The 24,759-nt window shown below is 34.4% G+C and overlaps 1 protein-coding gene across 3 annotated transcripts in view; it reads left to right on the plus strand.

Moving 5' to 3' along the window:
* The window catches only part of LOC114347035 (227 kDa spindle- and centromere-associated protein-like), a 1,075,867-nt gene that overhangs the window by 841,569 nt on the left and 209,539 nt on the right, over positions 1-24,759 (plus strand). For all 3 annotated transcript variants that reach the window (XM_050641832.1, XM_050641834.1, XM_050641833.1), the window contains one exon: positions 11,131-11,315. In XM_050641832.1, coding sequence (XP_050497789.1) covers positions 11,131-11,315 — 185 coding nt within the window. The remainder of the gene's footprint in view (positions 1-11,130; positions 11,316-24,759) is intronic.

Below are 24,759 nucleotides of genomic sequence, written 5' to 3' on the forward strand. Positions count from 1 at the left end.
ACATTTTTTATTTTTCTGTATATGTGTCATTTCTATAAATAACCTTTTCTGTTCATTTTTTACCCTCTGTAGGATTGACGCTTGTGAAAAATTAAATGTATGATTTAAATTAATCGAGTGGTCGGCTAATGCACAAGATTGTGATTTATTTGTGTTAATATCACTTATTAATTTAAATCATACATTTAATTTTTCACAAGCGTCAATCCTACAGAGGGTAAAAAATGAACAGAAAAGGTTATTTATAGAAATGACACATATACAGAAAAATAAAAAATGTATAAATAGAAAATCAGATATAGACAAATTAAGTAACATTTATTGTTACATATTAGCATATCAACAAAAAAATTAGTACATCATAATCTGATTTTCTATCATATAATCCAACATTAAAATTTATATACATGCTTTAAAAAATGACTGGACTAATTGGGTTTGATGTTATTAATTTTTTTTTCATAGATCAATCTAATAAAATCTAATAAAAAATAAAAAATATGTTGTTACTAGTTTTACTTTCCTCCTATATAAAGTGTATACACTTTACATATTTCATGACATATTTCAAACATGACAACATAACTGAAGTTTTTAAAAATAATTTTTCATACCTATGTGCATAATTGTCCTTTTGGTAAAGTTTCAAATTTTTTCAATGTAATCTCATGACTAGTAAGTAATTAAGAAAATTGTAAGTACCTACATAATTTTTATATTTGTATATTTTTGTCAACAGATGTCTTGAAAAAGAATTAAAATAAATTCGAAAGCTTGACAGTAAGTCAAAGAGTTTTCTTTGTCTTGTGGGCCAAAATAGACTGCATCCTCAAGAATCACTGCTTGATATTTGAATATACAGTCAAGAATACCATAATCTTATATATATATATATATATATATATATATATATATATATATATATATAAACAAACAAGTGGTTTATTAGGGTTGCAGTCAGAAGTTTGGCTTTATATATATCTATATATATATATATATATATATATATATATATATATATATATATATATATATATGCTTTCTGTTGTTTTCCGTGTTTGACTCCGCATTGAGTCAAACCCGGAAAACAACAAAACGCACATATAGCTCCCGCGGAAACTTCAAGTGTAATATATATATATATATATATATATATATATATATATATATATATATATATATATATAAATCCTACCATCATTGCTGCATCCTTTTACCATAGGTATGTTTGTGCGTCCACTCGAAAAATTGATGTATATCTATATTTTAGAACATTGTTGGATATCCTGCAACCATGGCTACTTCGGCATCAACTCAGTTTTCTATATACTCTAAGAATAAAGGAGATGAGTTTTACTTTCACTGCGATAGCAATTTTGCAGCCACATATTTTGCTATCGTTGGAACGTCCAAATATACCATATTACAGCAAGCCGGCATTTCTGTGTCCGCAAAGGGTATCTTTGTTCATAGGGAAGCTATTTCTGCGTCCGTAACGTTGCCACTATCAAATACCTCGGTCCAGTTTATCATTTCATTTTAATGTGATCCTAAATGCTATTTGTGCTCTGTTAGAATATGTCCGTGTAGAAAAGGTCATTTTGTTTTCTCAAGGTTGTTTGCTAGATAATGGGTACAATAACTTGTATCTTGGGTTGCAAGGTACAATACAAAGCATGCATTGTTTCCGAAAAACTCAAACTTATAGTTTTCTAAAACTTTTTTTGTTATTTTATATACATGTTATAATAAAAAGTTCTTTTCAAAGATTTAGCCGCTAATTGTTTATTAATTGTTTAAATAATAACAATTTTTGTATATAAATAATTTTAGAAACAAGTAAGTGGACTTCGTAAGTCTTAGCTTTTCACCCAAAGTAATCGCAAGTAGAACTGGAAGTCGATAGTTGAACTCTTCGTGTAACTTTGCGTCGATTAATATACGATTTTACTAATTTTGAGTCATATTTATTTACATTCATATCATATTTTGAGTGACTTTAAAACAGTACTTACGATTGCTTAACTCTAAAACCGAAGTCCTTTGTCAAATTTCTCATCTTTACTACTATCCTTGGCTTATTAGCTTTCATTCGACACCTCATTTGTCATTCTATCTGTATTAATAATGGAGGAGTTGTATTCGCGGAGGGACGGACAGAGAGTCATGAAACCGAAAGTATATATTTGTTCTCGTTTTGCGAAGGCGCGTCGAATAATCTATCACTTGTACTATTCCGGTGACTTTAAAACAGTACTTCCGGTCGCATTTTTAAAACCGGAAGTCCTAAGTCAAATTTCTCACCTTTAGTACCATCCTTGGATTATAAGCTTTTATTTAACACCTCATTTGTCAGTCTACCTGGTATAGTGAAGAGGAGTCTTATTCGCGGTAGGACGGATAGATGAACAGACAGACTAGGTTAAATTTCTCACCTTTAGTACCATCCTTCCAGGGTCGCCGCCATAAAAAAATTAAGGAAGGGTCAAAATCTTTAAGTCGATTTTCTATTCTAGAAATGAATGAAAAAACAAGAAAAATTTATGTTTCAATAATCATCATAAGTGATTTATTTTCTGTTAACATTTCTGTTAACATTTTAACTAAACGTAAAATTTTGGATTGTCGTACAATATTGTAAAATTTATTAATTGAGACGGATTTGTTTTATCTTAAGCTGTAATTATCCTGGGAGTTCGACGGATCCTTCGCTTATAATCTATCATTTGACACATCATCTGTCATTCTACCTGGTATACTAACGGAGGAATTGTGTTAGCAGACAGACAGAAGGATGTATTTTTATAATTATATGATATCACATTTTTTTAAATGGATGAAAACAATATCGTTGAATTCATCAGTTGTCTTTGATAAAATATGTTTCTTTTTTTGTTTTTGATTACGCTGAATCCGAATATGGCATTACAATTTGAAAATTCAAAAAATTTTAGCTATTATAAAGTATGTCTGCGTAAGTAGGAACCATATGAGAAACTTTTTTATTACCAATCATACGAAAAAGTTATTCTTCATAAAATGCTCTGCATAGTCTAAAATCTAAAACTCAACCATCAGGTATAAAATTTTATCAATTTTATACAACGTATGTCAAAAATATGAATTTCGTTAAAGGGCAAATATTTAAATAATAAAAGGTTTTGATATTTCAGAATATCAAAAATTGTTACTATGAAAATAGTTTGTAATTAAAACTACGTTTTAATGTGCAATTACATCCTTCTTATTGAAAAAAAAAATTGCAAACTTTTCTCAAATTACGGAGTTCCAACATTATTTTATTTCAATTATGATAGATAACTATTTTATTGCCAATTTTACGAAAAAAGTTATTCTTCATAAAATACTCTATCTAGTCTAAAATCTAAGATGCAACCATCATATATCAGACTTTTTCAATTTTATATGAGGTATGTAAAAAAATTTTCGTCAAAGGTTATGTTCGGTCGTAACTACTATATGGGGTAGAAGTTTGGACTCTAAAAGTAAAAAATTGGAGGCATTCTAAATGTGGCTATATAGGTGTATTCTAAAAATTCCTTGGACGGCAAAAGTCTCAAACGAAGAACTGTTAAGAAGAATTGGACATGGCAAGAAGCTTATGAACACAATTAAAATAAGAAAAACATAGTATTTGGACCACATACTTCGTAACGATAAATACTCTCTGCTACACGTCATCATGCAAGGAAGAGTAGAGGGGAAAAAAGGCTTGGGAAGAAAGAAGAAATCTTGGCTGAGGAATATCAGAGATTGGACTAAACTCAGTGTTGAACAGCTATATCACGTTGCAAAAGACAGAGAAGCGTTTAAAAAAGTGACCGCCAATCTTCATTAGAAGACGGAACAAGAAGAATGTAAAAAAATATGAATTTCGCTAAACAGTTAAGTACTTTTATAGTTCACCATAATTGAATATTTAACCATAGTTTTTAATTCCAAACAACTTTTCTTAATAACCATTTTTGATATTCTTCTTCTTCTTCATGTGCCTTGTCCGTTGCGGACGTTGGCTATCATCATAGCAATTTTAATCTTGTTTTCGGCGTTTCTGAATAACTCGATCCATGTTGATCCACTCGGTCCAGTTGGAGTATATGATATTTATCATGTCTCATAATATGACCGAGGTATTCAAGTTTCCGTTTCTTAATTGTGAAAGAGATTTCTTTTTGTTCGGCGCAATACATTTACGTTGGTGGTGTAAGTCGTCCAGGATATTTTGAGGAGACCTCAATACACCCACATTTCGAATGCCTCTTACTTCCTTATTAATGTCTCCGTTAGTATCCATGCCTCTGCGCCATACAACAAGACTGGAAATACATAGCATTTTAGCAGCCGTATTTTTAGTGGGAGAGATATGTCGGAATTGGTGTCTATATTTCTCATGTTGTTAAATGTTGCTCTAACCTTTTCAATTCTAGATCGTATTTCGGTTGTTTGATCCCATTTAGAGTTGACGACTGTTCGCAGGTATATATACGAGTCAACGTGTTCAATTGATTGGTTTTTTATTTTCAATTGTCTGGCAGGTTTTTGAGTTTTGCTGACCAGCATCCATTTTGTTTTATTTATGTTGAGGTTAAGTCCTCTTTCTTCACTCGCTCTTTGCACCCTGTCCATAAGATACTGTAGTTCATCGATACTACTGGCAAGTACGACTGTATCGTCCGCATGTCGGATGTTACTTGTCAATTCTCCATTGATTTTTATGTATTCGTTTGTTGCATCTAGTGCTTTTTTAAAAAATTGTCCGGAGTAAATATTAAAAAGGAGAGGGGAGAGAAAACATCCCTCTCGCACACCTTTTCTGATATCAATGCTCTCTGTGGACGCATTGCCGACTTTTGCCCTGGCTGTCTGATTCCAGTAGAGACTTGTCACAATTCGAATGTCCTTATCATCAATTCCTATATTTTGTAGAATTTCAATTAGTTGGTCATGTCTTACATTGTCAAGGGCCTTCGAGTAATCTACAAAGCACATGTAGACGTCCTTGTTCATATCTCTACACCTCTGTACTAATACTTGCAGATAAAACACTGCCTAACTTGTGCCCAAAGCGTTCCTAAAACCAAATTGTGACTCGTTGATTTCCGCTTCACTCTTGTAGATTCTGTTATATATGATTTTGGTGAACTCTTGGTGATATGTGAAATATTTTCGATATTGTGAAATATAAAGGTACTTTACTGTTGAGCGAAAATTCATATTTTTTTACATACCTCGTATAAAACAATAAAATTTGATATTTCATGGTTGCATCTTAGATTATATACAATGCGAAGCATTTTATAAAAAACGAGGGATATAAACAGATTAGAAGCCTTCGAAATGTGACTTTATCGCCGTGTCCTAAAGATACCATCGACAGAGAAAGTCACAAATGTAGATGTCCTTAAAAGAATCAACCAAGAGCGCCAACTTTTCGAAAACATCAAGAAAAGGAAAACGGCGTATTTGGGTCACATTATGCGAAACGAAAAATACCAGTTCCTTCAACTTATAATCCAGGGCAAATTGAAGGCAAGAAAGGAATAGGACGCAAGAAAATGCCCTGGCTCCGAAACATAAGGCAATGGACAGGGATTAACGACATACAATCTCTGATACGCATTACAAGAAACAGAGAGTTACTGGAAAATGTGATCGCTCACATCCATTAGTGGATTTGCATCTGAAGAAGAAGAAGAAAACTGCATGTGGATTCGGTGGCGAACTCCTTTTATATTTTATCGTTTCATTATTCCACCTTCAGCCAAAGTGAAGACGAAGGTTTCGCCGAAAGTTTTTAGCTGAAGATTTATGCTGACCGAAGCTGGCCGAAACCGATTAATCGTTCAGTCTCTAAAGGTTTCTTCTATTCAAGGAATTACATGAAATAAAGGAAATACTTTTCTGAACGTCCTGAATGACTTCTTAGAATGTGCTTAGCATCTAGCAATTTTTTTCCATTCTCTTTTTTTAGCTTTTTCGTGGCGTATATGGCGTGAGACGTAATATTGTTCTTAAAAACTAATCCAGTGTTATTAGACTTCTCTAAATTTTCTGGACACAATAATACCTATAATATATATAATCTTTATTACGGGTGAAACATATCGATTTTAGGTAAAATATTTTCTTAGTGGTTTTCCCAACATTCCTTCATCAGAGTCTACATCCGATGTATCAGGGATACTGTCTGAACTGTAAAGCTGACTACATTTAAGCATATTATTTCATTATTCGTTACAAAACTGTCCTTCATTGAAAAGGAAAGTAAAATAAAAAAATGTACCCATCAGTAAATATAATTAAACGCATCATTTTCTTATAAAAACGCAAATATTTTAAAGAATGCATTATTTTTCCTTATAAAAACAATTTTAATTTGTACTTATTGAACTTATTTTCGCAAAGGCCTACCTGAGTTTTGTGATGACAATAAAGATTTTATTTTCGTTATCCATTTCTTCCGTTGATCCAATATCGACATTTAAAATACTTGTATAACGGTACTTCAGACGGTTAGCAATGTTGCCAAATTAAGAAGACGCAGAATAATCGAAAGAATGAAAATAATATTCACCAATGAATTATACTCGATTGGTTCATGCGCCTCCTGAAGGAGATATCTTGAACTAATGTATACACAAGCATTTCATGCTAATATTATTGATGCGTCACTTAAAATCCTCAATAAGTTTTTTGCTGTGCATCACAACTCTTGAAAATTGGCCACATTACTTGTTTGGATTACTAGTGTCCCCTTATATCACCTAAGAGAAATTGGCAACGACCATTACCGAAATATAAGCGATTGTAATACTGCGTCCGTATATTGACGCAACAATGCGGTGGATGCAGCATTACATGCAAAAACATAAATGTATGGACGCATCAATGTCTGGAAGATGTATATATATATATATATATATATATATATATATATATATATATATATATAAATCATTGGCTAATACTCGTAAAGTGAATGTGAATTTAGTTGGAAATATATAAAATGATAAAGGGTCATCATTCCATACATTTCTGTGCAACTATATACACCGGTGTTTCGGCCTATTTGGGCTTCGTCAGTATAGTGTAGCAAGTTAAAAAAGTTGTTTGTTAACTTGTAAAAGGATTACTACAGGAGCAAGGTTACCATTTTTGGTCAGATTGTTAGAAGACCCGCAGTCGCAAGGCTACAACTAACATTGCCAAGGAGTATTATATATCATTTCCTCAGGTAGCCTTACCTCCTTGGCAATGTTAGTTGTAGCCTTGCGACTGCGGGTCTTCTAACAATCTGACCAAAAATGGTAACCTTGCTCCTGTAGTAATCCTTTTACAAGTTAACAAACAACTTTTTTAACTTGCTACACTATACTGACGAAGCCCAAATAGGCCGAAACACCGGTGTATATAGTTGCACAGAAATGTATGGAATGATGACCCTTCATCATTTTATATATTTTCAACTAAATTCACATTCACTTTACGAGTATTAGCCAATGATTTTGCTTATTTATTTTTATATTTGTACTCGATTATCCAACATCATTATATATATATATATATATATATATATATATATATATATATATATATATATATATATATATATATATATATATATATATATATATATATATATATGAAAAAACAAAAGATGTAGATCTTTGAAACACACTCAGTGATCAAAAGATCCACAGGTACTGGTTTGGACGACCACTCGTACGAAAACAAACAAATGAAATAGAGAATGCGGAAAAATCCCCTTACGAACAATTCACACATCCACTACTTCGGGCTGGGAAAAATTTTTTGAATAGAATCGAAGATCCAAACACCAGCTCTTAGAAATGTGTTTCGCCCTCTTCAACCTCTATGGGCTCATCGGTGAAGATGAGAGGTTGAATATCTTCAGACACATTCCAATCAAAAAACAACATTCGAGACCTAGACATAGCAGGAACGTAAATCTACGCCCAACCTGACAATGCCATTCTCAAGTTTTAATTCCCTAATTACTTTAGAGTAAGTAAGATAATGTTTATGAAAAAACAAAAGATGTAGATCTTTGAAACACACTCAGTGATCAAAAGATCCACAGGTACTGGTTTGGACGACCACTCGTACGAAAACAAACAAATGAAATAGAGAATGCGGAAAAATCCCCTTACGAACAATTCACACATCCACTACTTCGGGCTGGGAAAAATTTTTTGAATAGAATCGAAGATCCAAACACCAGCTCTTAGAAATGTGTTTCGCCCTCTTCAACCTCTATGGGCTCATCGGTGAAGATGAGAGGTTGAATATCTTCAGACACATTCCAATCAAAAAACAACATTCGAGACCTAGACATAGCAGGAACGTAAATCTACGCCCAACCTGACAATGCCATTCTCAAGTTTTAATTCCCTAATTACTTTAGAGTAAGTAAGATAATGTTTATGAAAAAACAAAAGATGTAGATCTTTGAAACACACTCAGTGATCAAAAGATCCACAGGTACTGGTTTGGACGACCACTCGTACGAAAACAAACAAATGAAATAGAGAATGCGGAAAAATCCCCTTACGAACAATTCACACATCCACTACTTCGGGCTGGGAAAAATTTTTTGAATAGAATCGAAGATCCAAACACCAGCTCTTAGAAATGTGTTTCGCCCTCTTCAACCTCTATGGGCTCATCGGTGAAGATGAGAGGTTGAATATCTTCAGACACATTCCAATCAAAAAACAACATTCGAGACCTAGACATAGCAGGAACGTAAATCTACGCCCAACCTGACAATGCCATTCTCAAGTTTTAATTCCCTAATTACTTTAGAGTAAGTAAGATAATGTTTATGAAAAAACAAAAGATGTAGATCTTTGAAACACACTCAGTGATCAAAAGATCCACAGGTACTGGTTTGGACGACCACTCGTACGAAAACAAACAAATGAAATAGAGAATGCGGAAAAATCCCCTTACGAACAATTCACACATCCACTACTTCGGGCTGGGAAAAATTTTTTATAGATTTGTAGATTTACGTTCCTGCTATGTCTAGGTCTCGAATGTTGTTTTTTGATTGGAATGTGTCTGAAGATATTCAACCTCTCATCTTCACCGATGAGCCCATAGAGGTTGAAGAGGGCGAAACACATTTCTAAGAGCTGGTGTTTGGATCTTCGATTCTATTCAAAAAATTTTTCCCAGCCCGAAGTAGTGGATGTGTGAATTGTTCGTAAGGGGATTTTTCCGCATTCTCTATTTCATTTGTTTGTTTTCGTACGAGTGGTCGTCCAAACCAGTACCTGTGGATCTTTTGATCACTGAGTGTGTTTCAAAGATCTACATCTTTTGTTTTTTCATAAACATTATCTTACTTACTCTAAAGTAATTAGGGAATTAAAACTTGAGAATGGCATTGTCAGGTTGGGCGTAGATTTACGTTCCTGCTATGTCTAGGTCTCGAATGTTGTTTTTTGATTGGAATGTGTCTGAAGATATTCAACCTCTCATCTTCACCGATGAGCCCATAGAGGTTGAAGAGGGCGAAACACATTTCTAAGAGCTGGTGTTTGGATCTTCGATTCTATTCAAAAAAAATTTTTCCCAGCCCGAAGTAGTGGATGTGTGAATTGTTCGTAAGGGGATTTTTCCGCATTCTCTATTTCATTTGTTTGTTTTCGTACGAGTGGTCGTCCAAACCAGTACCTGTGGATCTTTTGATCACTGAGTGTGTTTCAAAGATCTACATCTTTTGTTTTTTCATAAACATTATCTTACTTACTCTAAAGTAATTAGGGAATTAAAACTTGAGAATGGCATTGTCAGGTTGGGCGTAGATTTACGTTCCTGCTATGTCTAGGTCTCGAATGTTGTTTTTTGATTGGAATGTGTCTGAAGATATTCAACCTCTCATCTTCACCGATGAGCCCATAGAGGTTGAAGAGGGCGAAACACATTTCTAAGAGCTGGTGTTTGGATCTTCGATTCTATTCAAAAAAAATTTTTCCCAGCCCGAAGTAGTGGATGTGTGAATTGTTCGTAAGGGGATTTTTCCGCATTCTCTATTTCATTTGTTTGTTTTCGTACGAGTGGTCGTCCAAACCAGTACCTGTGGATCTTTTGATCACTGAGTGTGTTTCAAAGATCTACATCTTTTGTTTTTTCATAAACATTATCTTACTTACTCTAAAGTAATTAGGGAATTAAAACTTGAGAATGGCATTGTCAGGTTGGGCGTAGATTTACGTTCCTGCTATGTCTAGGTCTCGAATGTTGTTTTTTGATTGGAATGTGTCTGAAGATATTCAACCTCTCATCTTCACCGATGAGCCCATAGAGGTTGAAGAGGGCGAAACACATTTCTAAGAGCTGGTGTTTGGATCTTCGATTCTATTCAAAAAATTTTTCCCAGCCCGAAGTAGTGGATGTGTGAATTGTTCGTAAGGGGATTTTTCCGCATTCTCTATTTCATTTGTTTGTTTTCGTACGAGTGGTCGTCCAAACCAGTACCTGTGGATCTTTTGATCACTGAGTGTGTTTCAAAGATCTACATCTTTTGTTTTTTCATAAACATTATCTTACTTACTCTAAAGTAATTAGGGAATTAAAACTTGAGAATGGCATTGTCAGGTTGGGCGTAGATTTACGTTCCTGCTATGTCTAGGTCTCGAATGTTGTTTTTTGATTGGAATGTGTCTGAAGATATTCAACCTCTCATCTTCACCGATGAGCCCATAGAGGTTGAAGAGGGCGAAACACATTTCTAAGAGCTGGTGTTTGGATCTTCGATTCTATTCAAAAAATTTTTCCCAGCCCGAAGTAGTGGATGTGTGAATTGTTCGTAAGGGGATTTTTCCGTATTCTCTATTTCATTTGTTTATATATATATATATATATATATATATATATATATATATATATATATATATATATATATATATATATATGTATATATTAAAATATTTTAAATCTTTAGACAGTTTTAAAAACAACTCTTTAAGCTCCTATAAATTAATGTAACTTTTACTTTATTGCCCGAAAGTAATTGGAAAAGTTTTCTTTATGCAAAAAGTACATTACAATTTTTATTTAAAAAATTTCTTTTAAACATAGGGTCAAAGATCTAGAATCGAAACTAGCCGAAAAAGATGCTATGATAAGAGTTTTACAAAAGCACACATATGAAAAAGATATGACAAGTATGTTGGGAAGATCGCCTCTTCACACACCTCATCCTAGTTTAGCTGGACCAGATATTGACCATGTTCTAGGTACCACAGTTTCAAGGGAGGAACTAGGTAAGTGAACTATTAAGTTTATTTTCAACATGATGTTGACATCACGTTAAAGTTATGTACAATGCATTTGATCCATTTTACCTTAATCCTAAACATAGTTTACCAAGCATGAAGCAAATGTTGATGTTTACTATACGATGACGTTGTTGTTTGACTAGTCTTAAACCAAAGTTATGTGTATCAATTTTTTTGATTTATTTATTTAATTGCAAATTTGCAATCTACTCCACACTAACATTTAGAGTAATAAGTAAATAGTTTATATTTTGTAGTATGCATGTGCCGGATACCATTCAGCAATGGCTCTCAGTACAGTTAGTCAAGTAGGTCTTCTGGCCCGATTCGTTTCAATCTTCTATCTTCTGAGGGCTGATCGAATAGGTTTCTTATGAACAGATTGTCATGATCTGATGTTCGTTTTTTGTATTTTTTATTCAGTCTAGACGATATTTCATCTTTTATTAGTGGGATTTTTAGATCGCTTTGTAAGGTTAGATTTGTTACATACCAAGGTGCTCCAGATATCATACGGAGTGTCAGCGCCAGCACGTGGTAGCAGTGCAAAACATTTAATGGCGCCCAAAAAATACGCATTTTTTTTAAATAACTAAAAATTCTCCAAAATAATTCTAGTGGCGATCCTTAATTTCTGGCGCCTGTGTGCTCTGCATACATTGCAGACTGTAATATTTTGGTATTTGATGACTTGGTACATCCCCAAAGCTCATTCCCAAATGTCCAAATTAGCTTTAATATGATATTTTTGTAGATGGTCAGTTTGTTTTCAAGTGATAGTTTGGACTTCCTAATGAGTAGCCAGTACATATTTTTAATTTTCAGATTGAGTTGGCTTCGTTTAGCTTTTATGTATGTCTTCTATGTCAGTTTCTTATCCAAGTGGAGTCCAAGATATTTTACCACAGTATTAACACTTATTTTCCATTATAAACCTATAGACATACAAACGGAACTAACAAATAAACATGAAATAAATACAATTAACGTAACAAACATGAAGTCTAGAAAGGCAGACAAAAAATCCCTGCCAATGTTTATAATTACAGTGGAAAAATAAGACGTACCCAAAGCCAAGAAAATTACCAACCTTATGTACATGAGAGTAGTAATAGAAGATCTAAGAAAGAGCAACGGACTAACTCAATGTTTTAATTACCAGGGCTTCCACCACGCCCAAAATGCATGCTTCAAAGACGCTAGGTGCGTAAAGTGCGGAGAAAATCACAAAAGTAAATTCTGCCAAATTCCAGCAGAACAAAAAGCAAAATGGGCTAATTGATAAGGGCAACACCCGGCAAATTATAGAGGACGCCCAAAGATATCTGCCTGGGGAAGACCCAGACAAATAACAGAAAACAGAACAAAACAACATAAAAGAAACAATGGGCAATCGTACGCCCAAATCACCAAACCAACACAAAACCCAACAACAGATTCGACCATATTAATTTCAAAAGAACAACAAAAAGGACTGGCCACGATGATAGAAGAGCTAGTCATAAAAACGGTAAGTGAAGCGATTAAAAATGTAAAAATAGCACTGAACTAAGGCACGAAACTAGGGGATACCTGAAGATAGGCTCCTGGAATTCAGGCGGCATAAGAACTAATACAAACGTGCTGGACGAACTAATAAACAGATATGAAACTGATGTCGTAGCATTGCAAGAAACTAAACTAACTCATACCATCAATATCAAGTTTCCAGGATACGACATCTACAGGAACGACCATAGAGCAAATTCAGGAGGAACTGCTATCCTAGTGAGAAAAGGAATAAATCATACATTACAACATACGCCACCACTAAACACTATGGAAGCAACAACAATAAAAGTCCAGATGAGACAACGTGAAATAAGGATCACTTCAGCATATGTAAGGCCAACAGATCCTTTAAACGACGACGACCTGAATGCGTTCCTAAATGCCGAAGAACCGTCCATAATAATAGGAGACCTAAACGCCCGATCCCCTAACTGGAACGATAGAGCTACAAACAGAAACGGTAGAATACTGAATAATTATCTAGTGAACAACGAAGACACCATGGTGATTGGGCCCATCGAACCAACATACGTTCCTGGAAATGCTCTACCAACCCATTTAGATATAATAGTGGCCAAAAGCCTAGGACTACAAACAGACATCCGGACCTTAAAGGAAGGATCAGCAGACCACAACCCCATACTCATAGAAATAGGTACATGGGAAGAAGATAACAAAACAACAAAGAAAAGAAAGAAAACCAAGTGGTCTAACTTCAAACGCCTAGTGAGCATAGGAATTGAAAACATTCCTACAATTGACAATCCACAAGAAATAGAGGAAAAAGTTCTAGAGCTCGAAAACATCATAAAAGAAGCAAAAAGAAATAGCACTACTGAAGAAGAATATGAAATTCATATGGGAAGATTTAGAGACATAAATCGGGAAATAAAAGAAATGATAAGGGAAAAGAACAGAGCCAAAAAAGAACCAGAAAAACAAGAAACCAGGAAGATAAAAATAGGGCAAATCGACTGAATCGACAAGTCAAACAGGCACTAATAGACCATAGAAGCCAAAAGTGGGAAAACTACATAAAAGAAATGGAGGAAAGGAGCCAAAATATGCAAGAAATATGGAGGCTCCAAAGAACTTTAAGAAACGATAGAAAACCCATTCCCCCACTACATGGAGAAAACGGAATCGTCTACACAGAAGAAGATAAAGCCGATGTGATGAGAAGGACACTTGAAAGAGAGTGCACACTGAATTATCACCAAGACGAAGATATAGACTTTATCGAAGAAGTCGAAGAAACAGAACTAGAAACGCCCGAAGAACAAGAAGAAATAATAAATCCCACATCACCAAGAGAAATAAGTGAACTGATTCGAAAAAGTTCACCAAAGAAAGCACCTGGTCCAGACGAAATCACTAACAGAGCTCTGAAGTATCTTTCCTCGAAAGCAGTTGTGTATTTGACAAATATAACAAACGCAATACTAAGATACAGGCTCTTCCCAAATCGATGGAAGGAAGCCCATGTAATTATAATACCTAAGCCAGGAAAGAACCACATATTTCCGCAAAATTACAGGCCGATTAGCTTACTTCCAGCAAGTCAGTAAGATAGTGGAGCGGGTCATCCAAATCAGGCTCCAATCAGAGTCAGACAGGCTAGTATGGTGGCTCCCGCCTTCTGAGCCACCCTGGATACTGAGGGGTGGTTACCCCGACTATGAGGGTTGATGTAGTAAATATAGTTCGTTGTTAAGACATTTATTTACACGTTAAATATATCACAGAAAATAACTGGTGGTATATTATTTACTTGAAATCGATGTTACCCCGTCGAATCTCAACTGCTAATTGATTTATCTGTTCTCGTAAAAATATAATTAAAGTCGGTTATTGTTTATTTACTGTTTTGGTAAGACGAGGTGACCGTGATTTAAAGTGCTGACTGTTAATAAACACCCACTGAATATTATTGCAACTCGACCTTGTATCAAATACTAGCATGCAAAACTAGGTTACTCGTATTTATTAAACAAACATTACCACGGGCATTTAATTATTAAAAGGTTTATTTGTAATATGTTTATTGAGATGCTGTGTATCCCAATTCATCTTCCCCTTCCCCCGAAAATTTTCTGACTACGGAAAAGGAAGAAAATTTTTCTAATAGTACCACTAATTACTTGCTGCGTTTTACGAAGTACAATATATACATTTTTCCTATAAATACTAATTAGATACAAAAAATAAAAGTGAAAATGTTCGTTATCTAGGCTGTTCCCGTTTCACTTGTCACTCACGGTGTTCTCGGATTGTAAGCATATAGTCTATTCTTATGTATTTCCTTGATTTTATTGTTTTCCGATCTGATCTTACAATTAACATTATTTACCTCTGTTATTGTGAAAGGGCCTACATAAAGACTATCAAACTTACCATTCTCTTCCCTTTTTACCAGGACTAGGTCTCCTATTTTAAATTGTTGTGGTGTTGCTTTGAGCTTATTCTTTTCTTGTCGCTCTTTTTTGTGCTTTAGTAAGAAGGTTCTAGCTCTCTCGTGTGCGCTTTGTAGTTTGTAACGTAACTCATTGTAGTAAGCATCTATATTGTAACATGGTTGAACCTCCTGTGTAAGGTCTTCTGGTAGGTTAACCTTCCTGCCATATAATAGTTCAAACGGTGTGTAACCATGGTACGCGTTAGGGGTTGTATTGTAGCAGTATGTGAACATCCTGCAACACACATCCCAATTTTCTCTGTCTTCATCTATGAATGCTCTTACGTACTCGTTTAATGTTCTGTGTAGTTTTTCGCAACTTCCAATGGACTGTGGATGGTATGCCGTTGAGAAGTTGTGCTCTATTTTTAATAGCTTTGTTAATTCCTGCATTACTTCATTTTTATATTCTTTGCCTTGGTCTGTTCTTATTTGCTTCATGAGTCCGTATGTTGGTATGAAATGATCAAAAATTCCTCGGGCTATTGTATCTGCTTCTTTATTGCACACGGGTATGCTGACCGCGTATTTAGTAAGTTCACATAACATTGTTATACAGTATCTATTACCTTCGTTACTTTTAGTGAATGGACCTATCGTATCTATATATACTATGTCCCATGGTTTGGAAGAAGTGTCCGATATCACGAATTCTTCGACATGTGTTTTTTTCGGTTTATTAATTTGACATTTATGACATTGTTTAACGTATTTTCTTACGTCTTTTTCCAAATTTTTCCATCTAAATCTTGCTTTTAGCTTCTTTATGAGTCTGTTATTTCCTACGTGTCCTCCAAACATCGGATGATTGTGATATTCTTCTATTAGCCTGTGTTTTTCTTTGTCTTCTTCTATTGTTTCTGGTACTTCACATATGTATATTTCAACATTCTTTAATATTTTGTTTCCTTGTTTAATAAATTCCTCAATTGTGCACACTTTAAAAATAATATCGTTTACGTATATTTTTACTTTACGTACTGCATTCTCTACCGCCAGCTTATCAAGCTGTGCCAACATTTGGTTTAAATCGAAATGATTGAATCCTGTGGCTATGCTCTTGCTGCACTTTATTTTGTTTTTGACCCTAATGCTCAGCCTTGGTGAGATTAGTTCTGCTCCAAAAGACAAAATTGGTAGTCTATGCGCCTCTAAATTATTTAGTACCTTTCTTACTGTCTGTTTGTGGGCTTCTGGCTGTAGTGCGAGTTCGCTTTCTGCCTTCGTTTGCCTTGCTTCCTTCTTATTTTCTCTTGCTTGAGCTCGTGTTATAGCTAATATATGGGTATTGTCTATGTATAGGTTCTTTAGTTGATGTAATGTTATTCTTGAAAGACTATCTGCATAGTTATTTTTCCCGGTTATGTATTCTATTTCGAAATCGTATTCCTCTAAATCTAATCTGATTCTTGTAAGTTTCGAAGTTGGTTCTTTCATTGCAAATAAATGTGTTAGTGGTTTATGATCCGTTTTTACTAAAAATGTTGGTGCTCCATATAAATAACATTTGAAATGATTAATTCCCCAATGAATCGCTAGTAATTCCTTAACGATTATAGGTTTATTACATTCTCCTTTATTAAAACTTCTTGATGCGTATGCTATAGGTAGGTCTATTCCGTTATAATCTTGACTTAAAATTGCTGAACAACTCTCGTTGGATGCGTCTGTTGTTAGGATGAATTATTTATTGAAATCTGGATATTTTAGGATCGGTGGCTTCATCAGAGATTATTTAAGCTTATTGAATGCTTTTTCACATTCTTCTGACCAAAAAAATTCTACTCCTTTTCTTGATAATCTGTTGAGTGGTCTGCATATTTCAGCAAAATTTTGAATAAAACGTCTATAATAGTTACAAAATGCTACGAATCTTTTTGTTTCTTCCGCTGTCTTAGGTGTCGGATATTGTTCAATCGTTGCATATTTCGCTTTGTCCGGTGATACTCCTTCCTGAGAAAGATCATGTCCTAAATATGTTACTTCTCTTCTAAAAAATTGACATTTTCCTGGGTTAAGTTTCAAATTGAATTTTCGACATGTCTCAAATGTCTTTTTCAGGTTGTCTAGGTGATGTTTTTCAGATATTCCTATCACTACTATATCGTCCATGTAAAGAAATGCTTTGTCTGGTGTTAATCCCGAAAATGCTATTGACATCATCCTTGAAAAGCTATTTGTGCTTACATTTAATCCAAAAGGTAATCTGGTAAATTGAAATGCTCCATTTTCTGTGCTAAACGATGTGTATTTTCTCGATGATTTTTCTAATGGTATCTGGTGAAAACCTGACATTAAGTCTATAACCGAAAACCATTTCGCTCTTCCTAGTTGATCTAGTATCGAGTCTATCCTTGGTAAAGGAAATTTGTCTGTGACTATTTTCTTGTTCAGTTGTCTAAAATCTATGCATAATATCCATGCTTTATTTCCATCTATCGCCTTTTTCGGTACCAGTACTACTGGGCTGTTGTATTCTGATGTAGACGGTTCTATTATTCCTTGGTCTCTCAGTTTTTGCACTTGCCGGTTTAATTCCTCTGTTTGTGCATGAGGTGTCCTATAGTTTTTAATGTATACCGAAGTTTGGTCTTTAACTCTCAGTTTCTGCTCGTAGAAGTTGTTACATGTTAGCATGTCGTGCCTTAGGGCGAATATATCTGAATAATCTTCACATAAAGATACTAACTTATCGCGTATGTATTCTGGAATGTCTAACTTCAATGATTCCCGTAATTCCTTTTTCCTATCCTTGCTGTCGTTGATCAGTCTATATATGTTGAATAATTTAATGTCTAATGTTTTGATTTCGTTTGTCTCTACTTTTACTGTTTCGTAGGTTGTGTTCAAAATTTTGATGTACGGATTATTACTTGAAATAATTGCTCTCGCTATGAATATTCCTGGTTGTATTTCTTGTTGTTCCACTATCCTGTCGTTCTTCAGCGTTTGAAAAATTTTTACGATTCTGTAAATTTCACATCTGGGCGGTATTATTATCGCGTCATTATCTATATTATCCAAAATGTTTGTACTAATGTAACAATCGTTGTCCTCTTTAATGTGCATTTTAAGGTTAGCATAGTCTAGTATGCATTGAAAATTTGAAATGAAGTCTCTCCCAATGATTCCGTCGGTTGGAATAGGAAAGCTAGGTTCCACTAATTGAAAGATATGCTCAAATCGAGATCCTTTTACTTCTAGTGTTGTTTCAACTTCTCCCATTGTTTGTAATTCTCCTTTAGTTACTCCTTTTATTTTCGCTTTTGTGTTTGGTTTCACATGTTCCTTCATAAAATCTTGTGAACATTTCAGTATTGAAATATCAGCTCCTGTGTCTATGATAAAGGTATTTGTGTTTTCTAGGATTCCTGTTTTCATTCGTACAAAATTCGTTAGGTTTAAGTCGAAGTTGTAAATATTATATTCCACTTCTGACTGTGTACTTTCCTTGTTTCGTTCATTCAAAACCCCAACTGCTGGTTTTCTGTTTCCTCTTGGCTGTCTTCTAACTCAAGTAGCCTTACGTTTCTGTTTCGTCCTCCTCTCTGGTTTCCTCTGTACGTTTGGTTGTTGAATTGTCTATATCCTCTGTTGGAATAATTCCGTTGGTTTCCTGTTTCTTCTCCTTCGTTCCGTTGTCCGAAGTTATTTCTTCTTCCTCTGTCGTATTTGTTGTGGTATCCTCTTCGGTATTGCTGTTGTCCTCTCCTATTTTCATAATTCGTCCTATAATTGAACACTCTTCCCTGTGTGTTCTCCTCTGTCGTATCAATCGATAAAAATTTAGATACTACTTCCTGCGGTGTTGTGAAATTACCTGCCTCCAGTATTAACTTTGCTCTATCCGTATTAACGTTTCGCTTCATTGTTGCTACAACTGTTTCCGTTGTGTATTTTTTCGCTAGCTCCAATGGCATTCCTTCCGCTATGTATGCTACTTTCAACTGTTCCGCTAATTCCTCTACTTCGGATGCGTACACTGCTGCATCTTTGTTTCCTTGCCTTTTCTTTGTTAACTTGTCTATTATCGTTTTCGGATTGTCACCTCTTAATTCTTTCTTCAGTGCCGCTGCTATAAGTGGGATCGTATCCTCTGTAGCTATCAGATTTCTAGCCTTATTAGTCAATCTTGTTTTTATTAATGTTATTGCTGTTTCTTCATGTCCTTCTGCTATTTTTCCAAGTAACTCTAATACGTCTAAAAATGGTTGTAATTTCCCTGCGCTTCCATCAAACTCGTTGGGCAATACCTTGCTTGCAATATTCAAAAATTCGTTGATTGTCAGAGCCATGTTTAATATTTTTATCTCTTGTTTTATGTCGCTTTTTCCCTCTTTTATTTCCTCGTCAATTTTTTCCTCTATCTCCTCGTCACTTTTTTCCTCTTCTACTTCTTCGTCGCTTTGTTCTTCCTCTATTTCCTTGTCGATTAGTTGATGTATTGAACTTGGAACTACTGTCCTTAAGTTTACAGCTTGAAATGAGCGTATAACTTTGTCTCTTATTTTTCCGAAATATTTGTTGCACGCTTCTCTTTGTTTGTCCGATAGCGCTTCCCAATTTTTCTTCGTTAAATGTGTGAATTTGTTATACAATTTAATTAGCTGTGTCGTTACTTCTTCTTGTATATCCTTAGATTTAGGTACTTTCTTCTTCAAGACCCTTCTACTTTGTCTTGTTACTTCTTGCGTAATCTCCTCAACTATTTTGATGAAATCTTCCCAAGTAACTTTGTTGCTACTCATTTATTCATAATTTTCTTATTCCTGTACCCGTAACGAACGCATAAATTTGACAGTCTTACGCGGTATAGTAAATATATATGAAAAATATTATGTCAAAAATAGTAAAAATATAGTAAATTGCCATAAAAAATCAGTATATCACTCAATATAAATCACCATTAAAAAGGGGTCTACTGCTTAGCCAATACAAATGTAATAAAAATCAGTAGTCAAATAATAAATGGATAAGAATCAGCAAAGATAAAATATGTTGGTAAATATATAAAAAAATCATATAAAAATCAGTATCAAATAAAATGTATCATTACGTCCTATAAATAACTAATATCAGGGTTAAAAAAAATTCTGTATATTTTGATAAATATTGGTATCATAAGGAAATTAAAATAGAATAATTAAGTAAAAATAGGTAAAACTTAAAAGGTAATGATAATTACGTTAATATTACTTTATACTTTATATTTTATATTATACGAATCAGGAAATACCATAAAAATAGATAATGTGGACTCACCACTTTTACACGGTCTGTGTTCGTATCACCAAAAAGTCCTCGCTGCACGTTCCATAGCATTGTCCATTGTCCCACGATGTTCCATCTCCATACCAAGTTCCATTTTCCATACCATTCCATTTTCCATACCTCAGCTCCGTCTCGGGCCTGACGTCTCCATCCTTTTTCTATATACCACACTGTTCTAGGGTGGTCGAGGAGCACGAACATTGACGTGTTTTCCCATTTCTCGTTCTAGACTGCTTGTTCCTTATGTTCTCGCCTGGTCTTGGATCGCCATATGGTGGCTCCCGCCTTCTGAGCCACCCTGGATACTGAGGGGTGGTTACCCCGACTATGAGGGTTGATGTAGTAAATATAGTTCGTTGTTAAGACATTTATTTACACGTTAAATATATCACAGAAAATAACTGGTGGTATATTATTTACTTGAAATCGATGTTACCCCGTCGAATCTCAACTGCTAATTGATTTATCTGTTCTCGTAAAAATATAATTAAAGTCGGTTATTGTTTATTTACTGTTTTGGTAAGACGAGGTGACCGTGATTTAAAGTGCTGACTGTTAATAAACACCCACTGAATATTATTGCAACTCGACCTTGTATCAAATACTAGCATGCAAAACTAGGTTACTCGTATTTATTAAACAAACATTACCCCAATTCATGTAGGCATAATCCCAGAAGCACAATTTGGATTCAGAGCTCAACATTCCAGCGGAGCTGCCACACGACCCCTGTTTCCATTTAAAAAAAAATCATCGATTACATCAAACACCCAAACGAATGAAGTCACTATTATAGTATATAATATGTCAAAAAATCATAATTTAGAAATAAAAATCGACCTGTCTCGGGATTTTTCTCCAAAGTGGACTGTTTTCGATAAATTGAATTTATTCCATTATTTTAAACATCTCTATACAGGTGAGTCCACGAGTCTTTACCCGTGCGTCATCCTTTAAAGTTAAAGCATACGAAATAAGTCGGAAATTTACTAAACGCAACAGCAAGTGACAGTAAGTAGCTACTGTTCCAATGACGGGTTAAAATTTGACGTTATTAAATAAATAAAATGGCAAATGCAAGTTTTGCTTTAAAATTTTGGTGCAGAATTGTAGCTGTAATTCTGCACCAAAATTTTAAAGCAATACTTTGAAGTAGCTTAATAAATTATTTTATTATCATTTATTAATAAATAAATAAGCAATTTATAAAAAAAATTAATAACATTTTCTTTTTGATATTTTATTCACTTTCGCGGAACATTGAACACAAGCATTCCTTAACTGTGTCAATGAGGTTAGTTGTCAAAATTAATCGTAGAAACTTATCATAAAATTTCAACTCCAATATAAAATTAGTTGGGAAAACAACTGTTTGTATACTATAAAAAACTTCAACAGACTGACAGCCATAAATGTAAACAAACCAAAACGTCAGAAATTGTACTTAAAATATGTGAAAACATCCCCAATCATCTTTTTTTGTACCTATCTCTTTTCATTGTACTGAGCGTAGATCGTTCATAAAAATAACATGTGTTTTTACTTAATAAGAGGCGGTAACTGATTTGTCATTAGTTTCATGCGTGGAACAGAATGATGCTAGATAAAAGTATGAGTTTTATCTCGCCAGGTATTAACAACGCACGGGTAAAGACTCGTGGACTCAAGTGTATATACAGTGATGAGCGCGCTAATAACCGGCAAAATCACGTAAAAGATGGAAAACATATTAAGTTATTAGATAAAAAAAATGAAACTAGTAGATGTGGGAAGTTTAGCGACAAAAACCTATAAATTTACATTAGATTTACTGTTTCCCACCTTTAGATCGCTAGAGTTTAGCAACTGCCACTGTGAGAGTGACTGTTTTAGTTGACATTCTCCTCTGATACGTCTAAAGGTACAACTTAATTGATTCAGTGAATTTGTACTCTACGAGCTCCCTAGTGGGAAAGTTTTGGGGTAGTTCTGATTTCTTTCATTATATATGGATTTTGGGCTGCTGAATCCGAATATGAGGTTTGCGGACAAAATTTCTTGCCGAAACATTGAAATAATCGCGAAAAAATCGAAAAATTTCAGCTTTTTTCCGCTTTTTTGCTCAAATCTCGAAAAGTATTAACTTTTAGTAAATGATCTGTTAACAGAAATTAAAGTAGTTAAAATTATCTACAAATATCACTATTTACTTTTTTTCTCAGACGAACCGTTCGGTCTAAAGTGCAAGTTGAAAATTGCCAATTTTTAACGGTCTCGGAAAACCCACTTTTACATTCCAAAACTTTAGTTTTTATTAGAATGCTGTCATTTGATAAATTTCTCCTAGTTTTCTGTACAAATAATTAATGTTAGTTCATAATATGAATATGGTATGTCTCTTCTTACAGTTTCCATGTATCCATTCCATCCTAAAATACCGAAAATGTCTCTGCTTTTCCCTTAGAGCAGGGGTTCCCAAACTTTTTTGTACCACGCCCCCTTTTGTTGAAATGAAAGCTTCTGGCGCCACCCTCCCCCTTTACAATAAATTGTATGCGCCTAAATAGGAACAAAACAAAAACAAATAAGTATTCGCTTGAAAACAAAACATTTATTTATTCTGCCATAAGATACAACAATATCAGTTTCCATAAACTACAAAAATTATTAATAAAAGAAAAATAGATTAGGTTGGTTAGTGAGATGGATGTGCTTGCATTTTATTTACTAGTATGCCTATTCGTGGCTGAGTTTTAGTAAGTGCACAGCACAAGTCACTAGCAACATCAAGTTTATTCCGATATTTTGTTTTAATTGCCAAAAGTGTTGAAAAAGGCAAATATAAATGAAGAGCTTCCCGTGATACACTAAGATATACTTTGAAATATTTTAACCAAAATGAAGGTTTGTCCATTATAACAAATTATTTGGCGGAGGAATCATGCAAAAAATCATTTGGATTTATTTGCAAAGCATCTTCTTGAAATGATTCAGGCAGGGAGTCTATGTTGACATGGAATGGATCAGTTAACATTCTGTAAATAAAATTGTCATACATGTTTGGGAAGTATTTCTGGAACTCTTCAATTATGCTCTCCAAATGGTTTGATATTTGGATTTTCAAAACTTGATCCGTCATAAAAATGTCCTTGAAGCGTGTTTCTTCTGAGATTGGCTCTACTGTAGAGAAATTTGAATAATTTCAGGGGTTTTCTGATATTTTACGCCTCCAAAGTTGAGTAACTAAGCCTCCATCACAATGAGTAACTACTATATTTCTCAGTCTTCACCCTGCAGTTTTAGGTTAAGGCTGTTCAACGAGTCAAAGATGTCTGACAAATAAGCCAATATTACTTGGAGACAATGTTTTTTGAAGGCCATATTTAGCTCATTTTGCTTTTGATGTTCCAAGGTGATTACTTCATCTCAAAGGTCAAATAATCTTGCCAACATGTTTCCTTTTGAGAGCCATCGTACTTCTGTATGAAGTAGCAGTGTTGTGTGATCACTTTCTAAATCTTCACAAAGAGTTTTAAACAGTCGAGTATTTAACGCACTGTTTTTTATGTACTTCACTACTTTAAGACAGCCAGAAGTTCATTTGGAAAGGTTTTTGTTGCTAAGGCTTGTCGATGTATAAAACAATGTAGTGCAAATAGCCTGAGCTAAAACCAAGCATTGAAGGTGCGCCATCTGTACATAAACTGATCAGTTTTTGCTAAGAGAGTTCATGTTTGTCAAAAAACTCTCACACTGCTTTCATAACATTAATAGCTTTTGTCGTGGTCTCCAGTCTCCAACTCTGTAGAAAAGAGTAGCTCGTCTTTCATTCTTTCGTTTTGAATATACCGAACATAAACAATTAACTGATAACATTGTGCTATGTCAGTACTCTCGTCTAGCTGAATAGCAAAAAATGGCGATTATTTTACTGCATCAGCTACCTGTTTTTGTATGTCTTCGGTCATATAATCAATGCGGCGTTTCACAGTATTTTCAAAAATAGATAAGTATTTGAGATAACGTTTTCTTACTCTGAGTTACCAGACACAGTTTAACAAGCGGTTTATTTTTAATTCTAGAAAAATAACTAAATTTAATTTAATGTTCAACTTGTCTCGCGCCCCCCCTGGTATGTCCTCACGCCTCCCAGGGGGGGCGCGCCACCCAGTT

The sequence above is a fragment of the Diabrotica virgifera genome, chromosome 1 (assembly GCF_917563875.1).
Source record: "Diabrotica virgifera virgifera chromosome 1, PGI_DIABVI_V3a".
Taxonomy (NCBI): Eukaryota; Metazoa; Arthropoda; class Insecta; order Coleoptera; family Chrysomelidae; genus Diabrotica; species Diabrotica virgifera.